The sequence below is a fragment of the Palaemon carinicauda genome, chromosome 8, assembly GCF_036898095.1.
Source record: "Palaemon carinicauda isolate YSFRI2023 chromosome 8, ASM3689809v2, whole genome shotgun sequence".
NCBI classification, from domain to species: Eukaryota; Metazoa; Arthropoda; class Malacostraca; order Decapoda; family Palaemonidae; genus Palaemon; species Palaemon carinicauda.
Genome location: NC_090732.1, coordinates 164,332,960 through 164,340,459, shown reverse-complemented (window position 1 = coordinate 164,340,459; position 7,500 = coordinate 164,332,960). Strand labels below are relative to the sequence as shown.

Sequence of the window (7,500 nt, the reverse complement as noted above, 5' to 3'; positions counted from 1 at the left end):
TCTTAACTAACAAGTGTCTAGAAAAGGCTATTTAACATTTTATAAAAACTAATTCACTGACTGTATTTGCACTTAAAGATATGAAAAACAAATGAAATATTTTCTCCGTACTTAAACCGAAAAGAAAAAAAATTATCCTAAATGCTTTGCAAAACATAAACAGAAAAATCAAGGTGATCTAAATGACTGCACAGATGTAACAAGGATAAAGGTACCCGAGAGAAGACATATAACCACTGCCTTACTAAGGAAATTTCTTGCAAATCTAATGACAACGTTTAACCTGCAATCATATAATTAAATACATCATTCATCTGATTGCAAATTCCGATTGAGTCTGCATGATGGATAACTTTTCGCGTGGCCTACAGGCCTAAAACTTCCTTAGGGGCGCTGGCTACACGTCTTCAATTTTACTTTTCTAAATGGAATTTAGAGTAAAAGGGCATACAACTTTATTCTTTAAATCTACAGAGTATTTCAATTCTAATTTTTTTTTATTTAGATGTGCAATGTTTGGTGGTTTTACCAAAATAAATGGGGGTTAAGGAGAACTTAAAAATCTTTACTGACCATAATGATATGGTTTAGTATGTGTATGCAAATATACATCTTTATATATATACAGTATATACATACATATATTATATATATACATATATTATATATATATATATATATATATATATATATATATATATATATATATATATATATATATATATATATATATATATATATATATATATATATATGTATTATGCTCTTGGGGCATAGTCAATCTCTTAGACAATTTTCATTAAATGCTAAAACACTTTAGCCATCAATTCTTTTCAGATAACACTTCTAGTTTTGTATCCTTTCTTTTCTTTTGTTACTGTTTTCCTTTATTCATTCAATCTTTGCTGACAGCTGTTTCAGATAATAACGGATGGCATTCGTCAGGGTACCTCTACAAAGAAATCATTATCCTCATATAACGTCAGTGCATTCAAACAGAACAAATGTCACTATTTGGGTAAGTATTGCTGAAACTCTACAGCAAGGCCAACTTAATAAATCCCCACAAAGTACCCAGCTTAAGATCAATTTACTTTAAAAATAGAAATATAAGCACCTCAATATATGCTACATTGGCAACACGAAGCCCACTGAAGGAGATTTAACGCTCACTTCAATAATGGAGCCATGCATCAGCTTTTCGTTGATGTAGGCTACACGACAAGAAACCTTCATCAAATGACCTCACTGAGGACACAGAAGTTGCTCAATAAGAGAATAACTTTGGGAGGCAGGTGATTGATGAAGCATTGTACATCTGAATATTAAACATTACAGCTTCCTCAGTCTATGTCCTCCCCTACAGCAAGTGGACAGTGTGCAGTAGGCCTCCAAAACTTATCCTGGATCGTTTGAAACTTCATTGAGAATCGAGATTTTCTCCTATGCAAGGTCTTTTGAACTCGAAATGGAATTTTAAAACTGAATTAAAGATCCAAATGTCTTAAGTATTATTTTCATAAATTTTTGGGAAAATATCTAAAAATATATATTTACTACTTTTTGACGTTATTAGATTTCTTCTAATTTTCGTTTGTATGAATGCAATGACGTTATTTACGAATAATGATTTTTTTCTAGAGTGCCCTGACGAATGTCTAGTTATAGGCTGAAACAGCTGTCGACGACAAGTTGAATAAATGGAACAATTTCATCTTTTCCTTAAAAAATCTATCTCTGAAGATAAGAAAAGCTACGGAACACCAAAAAGTATTGCATTGAAATAATTGATGCCATAAGTGCTTTACCATTTAATGAATGAATGAATATATATATATATATATATATATATATATATATATATATATATATATATATATATATATATATATATATATACATATGATATAGGTATATATAAAAATGTATATATCTATACTTCCAACAAAAAATCTTATAAGGAAAAATCTACACAAAATTCAACCATCTAATGATGTAATCCAATAAGGGGGGGAAACAGGAAAACCACGAGTGTATCTACAAAGGTATCAGAAAAAATCGTGTTGTTCTGTGAATCACTCTAATAACAAAAAGGGCATGAAAACATTTAAAAAGAAAAATAAATATAAATGACGGGAGGGATACAGACAAGTAAAGAAGATAGATATAACAAAGAAGCAACGAGAAAAACAGATAAGCTAAACACACACTTAAGGGTGGGTCGGAGTTAGTATACATGTAAGCTGGTATACATGTCTAGGTATACATGTAAGCTAATATACATGTATACTCCCTATCAAGCTAAGCAAGGTCTACACACCACCAGTGATAGGGTAAAAAATATATATATTATGTTAAGTTATTTATTTATATTTTAAAAAAAGCGCAACCTTCTCCTAGGATGTGATGAGTAAGTTTTTTCAAAGATCAATATTAATCTTGTGATAGCAAATACGTGTCAAAGACAAAGAGTTATATTTAATCAAGGGTCGATCTGGGGTAGATGAACTTACTCTTGGGCCTTTAATAGTCTCTGGAATAAACCCACAAAGGAGCAGAAAACTTATCCTTATGGTGGTAATTAGTAAACAAAATTGCATACAGTTATCCAAGGTATTGCATGAATGAAGAGATGAATTTCATGTATTTTCTGCTCCTCTTTCGTCAAAAGTGACTATGGATTTATTTCCCCAAAATGGAAAAAACACTACTCTTTTGATCTCAAGACACAACTTGCTAGATTCAGGCTTGGGCCATGGCAACGAAAATTAGAAAATCGAAAGTAGAAACTTAATTTAGAGGAGGGGACCCTTTTTCCTGATTAGTAAAATTTTCATTTTGACATTATCTTATTCTTTTTTTTTTGAAAAGGGGTGGGTGGGGAGGGAGTGGGCAGGATGGGGAGAACAGTATACTAATTTAACAATTTAACTTTATGATAAAATACTTCTATTACTCTTAGACCCAAGATGAGAAGAGGGTTGAGTGAATTTAACATTTTGCGGACTTTAGAAATCACTGTTCCATGCTTAATCCATTCGCTGCCGTGGTTAACTTAGAGAGAGAGAGAGAGAGAGAGAGAGAGAGAGAGAGAGAGAGAGAGAGAGAGAGAGAGAGAGAGAGAGAGTTAGTTTCATTTAATGCCATCTATGATCAAACAAGAACATGCATTGGTATTACTTTTTTGGAAAACTTAAAGTGAAACTTTTTAGGGAAGATTTCCACGGCTGAGATTTGGATGTTTTTAAACTACCAATCATTCGCTTTTCCTTACGAGAAATGAGTTTGAACAACGAACTAAAACAACTCATTTTTATGTGGGTGGGGAAAGTAGAAAAAAAGGTGAAAAGGAAAAAAAAATAAAAACGAAAACTAAAAAAAAAGGAATACTATTAATGGCCACGGCTCTGGATATAGCAAGCAAAATAGGATCTTCTGTATTCTTAAAAATGACCATCATCATCATCATCATCATCATAATAGTTATCTATATAAAAAAGAATGCTAGCAAATATAAGTGTCTTCTTGGAAAGTGGTGAGTAGAAAAAGTTCTTACGTGCAGCAAAGGTTTGAGGGAGACCGTTAGCAAACACAGCCTCAGCGGGTGTCCCGCCTGGTTGGCTATTGGGCCCTGGCTGAGGAGCTATATTGAAATTCTGCATCGTAGGGGAAGGCATGGAGGGCAAGGCACCGCCGTTTACCGGCTGGGCTTGACTGGCACCTGGGGAGACACGGTCAACACTTATCAGGCGCGCACGCGCAGAGCAGGTGGTGCAGGGGGGGGGGGAGGGGTAGGGGGTTGCTGAAGGAGGTGAGGGGGAGTGAGGGTGGCAGGGTTTAGAAAGAAATTGGGACGAAGGTATAGTTAGGAATTAAGTGAGGAGTAATTGTGTAATTAAGAGAAAAATTTGTGTATATGTGTATATTGTAGGTTTAGCATTATATATATATATATATATATATATATATATATATATATAAATATATATATATATATATATATATATATATATATATACATATATATATATATATATATATATATATATATATACTGTATATATATATATATGTATGTGTGTGTGTGTGTGTTTGTAAAATAATGGGTCAAAAACTAAAATAAAAATAGAAATAAAAGACTGCCACTGGAATAAGGTCAGATTGTGGAACAAACACCCTTTTCTTGGGCCCCCATGATATTTATATAAATATGTTGCAATGCTACATGGGGGGTAGGTGGGGGTATTTGGACCACTTGAAAATGGGGGAGAAGAATCAGGATAGAAGAGGGAGGATTAGAGGGGGAGGGGGAGGGGGTGGGCACCCTATAAATCAAAAGAGGGAGAGGGGGATTCCAAAGTACTGTAGATAATAGGCCATTAGTGTAAAGCCCAACGTTGCCTGTTCTTATTCTTAATAAAAAAGTTAAAAAAAACTTAAGTGACCAACGGCAATGTCTTTCTTCGCTGGAAGGACTTTCAGTTCTCTTCCCTGGAAGGATTTAGTTCTCTTCCCTAGAAGAACCTTGTTTTCTTCCCAGGAGGGACTTTCAGTTCTCTTCCCTGGAAGGACTTTCCGTTCTCTTCCCTGGAAGAACTTTAGGGTTTCTTCCCTAGAAGGACTTTCGGTTCTCTTCCCTAGAAGGACTTTCGGTTCTCTTCCTGGAAGGACTTTGAGTTCTCTTCCCTGGAAGGAATTTCGGTTCTCTTCCCTGGAAGGACTTTTGGTTCTCTTCCCAGGAAGGACTTTCAGTTCTCTGGAGGGACTTTGTTCTCTTCTCTGGAAGAACTTTCAGTTCTCTTCCCTGGAAGGACTTTCAGTTCTCTTCCCTGGAAGGACTTTCAGTTCTCTTCTCTGGAAGGACTTTCAGTTCTCTTCCCTGGAAGGACTTTGATCTCTTCCCTTGAAGGACTTTCAGTTCGCTTCCCTGAAGGACTTTCGGTTCTCTTCGCTGGAAGAACTTTCAGTTCTCTTCGCTGGAAGGACTTTCAATTCTCTTCCCTGGAAGGACTTCCAGTTCTCTCCTCAGGGAAGACTTTCAGTTCTTTGAAAGGACTTTCAGGTCTCTTCCCTGGAAGAGCTTTCAGGTCTCTTCCTGGAAGGACTTTCAGTTCTCTTCCCTGGAAAAACTTCAGTTCTCTTCCCTGGAAGAACTTTCAGGTCTCTTCCCTGGAAGGACTTTCAGTTCCCTTCCCCGGAAAAGCTTTCAGTTCTCTTCCCTGAAAGGACTTTGTTTTTTTCCCTGGAAAAACTTTCAATTCTCTTCCCTGGAAGCGCTTGCAGTTCTCTTCCCTGGAAGGACTTTTAGTTATCTTCTCTAGTAGAACCTTGTTCTCTTCCCTGGAAGGACTTTCAGTTCTCTTCTGGAAAGACTTTCAGTTCTCTGGAAGGACTTTCAGTTCTCTTCCCTGGAAGGACTTTCAGTTCTCTTCTCTGTGAAGCGACACCCGGATCCTTCTTTCAACAAGTTAGTAAGTTTACATCCAAAGAGGCAGGAATGAATTTACATGCAAGATGTGAAAATTTAGCAGAATAAAACTTTCTTAAAAGTAATGAATAATGATGGTAGTGACTCCTGGAACGTCTCAAATTAGTTATCCTAGGCAAAACTAATTAGCATATCATTATTACGGTGATTATGATGATTAGAACCTCATTAGAATGATGTAAGTAAATATAGGTCCCTGGTGGTACCACAATGCTCTGCGCAAACTGTCTACAGGTGCCGGAAAAAAATAAGAAATAGGGGAAATAAACAAAGGCTATATCTTATCATTAAGACTGGTGTAAATAAAGAAAATAAATAATGAATATCCCGAAGGCCCCTTTTTCTTAAAATCCTTAAATTAATACATAACCTTTTCATCTTTGCTTTTTTTATGCGGGAAAACTTAATGGTTAGTCAAAACAAAATAATAACATCCTTGCAAAGAGAAGTGACGTCAGGAGAGAATCCTGAAATTAATGTTTATTTCATCTCACTGTACTTAGGATATTTAGGACTCTCTCCCTCTGTCTATTTCTCACTACCTGAGAAAAGGACCTCAACTCGTCCCTTCCCTTTGCCAGGATGATAATTCACAAGGACACTTCACAGAAATGGCGGAGGGAAGTCAGGGCAGAGCAATAATAAAAAAAGAGCAAGTCTTTTTGGCAATAATGTCAGTCTGTTTAGATGGAAATCTTCCAATCTCGAGGTTTGTGGGGACAACCAAGAGAATATGGAGTCAGGTTCCTTCTACAGTCTCCCAACTTCCCCCCCGAAATATTAGCATCTACGACATGTAACAGAAACAGCACTAATGGAACGACGACTTCTGCCACAACAACACTTAGTATCTTATTGCTTAATGAGGAGAGGCGTTGATCAAGAGTTTGCATTGTCACTTGAAGAAAAAATAATAACAATAATAATATTCTACAGTCGCAGTTATATTTAGATAGCGGACTATCCCAATGAAGAATGATATTCCTTCTTCGCAAAAAATGAACCTTAGAGACCTGAAATAACTTTTTGAACGCCACCTCATATACACAAAACAATATATACCGTAAATATAGATATATATCTATATATAAATATATATAAATATGAAAAATATACATAGAAGGACAGGAGTAAGGGTGGGGGTGCCACAAATATATAGTAAATTAAAATACAGACAAACATCGAACGGTATACGCAAAAAATCACAGTGTGAAAAGGAAGATAAGGATAATTCAAAAATAAATCATGACAACGGGTAGACAGGAGACAGTAAAAGAAGGAGGTTTTAGAGCGATAGTGGGAAGATAAGAGATATGACGGGTTAGTCCTGGCAGAATTTGCAACGAGACTTAAAAAGGAATCTAAACTTACATGCTAAAAGTGGGACTTCAAATTATGTATATATATATATTAAAAGAAAAAAAATATCTCATCACAACATTTAAGTGCAATAAATGAAGGTAAGCAACAAACTCGTCTCCAGCATATGAGTTTAGTCCTGATTGTTTTACTTTTTTTTTTTTTTTTACTTTTTGCATCATCTGCTTATCAACAATGGAGAGAGAGATTAGAGAGAGAGAATGTGATGATTTGGGGGTTATGGTTGTGGGGGGGGGAGTGGGGGTTGGAGGGTGCGTGATTGGTCCTACTGACTCAGTTATTGCCTTGAGAAAAAGTATTCTAAACTAAAGCAATGTAAACTGGGACCCGAATTCTGCAAGATGTACAATCGATTGGATCATAACCATATATTAATGTTATAATAAAATTGAATTCCAATCGACTGGAAAAAAGAATCAATATTAATTAGAATAAAATTATATTCCGTGATCCATCCTGCCACCGACACTTTCAAGATGGCGTCATAGGGTTAGAATACAAATACACACACGACTATATATATGACACAGGTCAGTCAAATCGGCTGATCTTGAAACGACTGTGGCAGGAATATGCACTCAAAGACATCTAACAAATCGCAAAGAATTTTTTTGATTTGCTTTTCATTTTAG

At 35.7% G+C, this 7,500-nt stretch overlaps 1 protein-coding gene across 6 annotated transcripts in view; it reads right to left on the bottom strand.

Moving 5' to 3' along the window:
• The window catches only part of LOC137646096 (CUGBP Elav-like family member 4), a 79,905-nt gene that overhangs the window by 27,108 nt on the left and 45,297 nt on the right, over positions 1-7,500 (bottom strand). For 5 of the 6 annotated variants that reach the window (XM_068379288.1, XM_068379292.1, XM_068379291.1 and 2 more), the window contains one exon: positions 3,557-3,721. The exons of the other annotated variant lie outside the window; for it this stretch is intronic. In XM_068379288.1, coding sequence (XP_068235389.1) covers positions 3,557-3,721 — 165 coding nt within the window. The remainder of the gene's footprint in view (positions 1-3,556; positions 3,722-7,500) is intronic. 6 annotated transcript variants of the gene reach the window in all.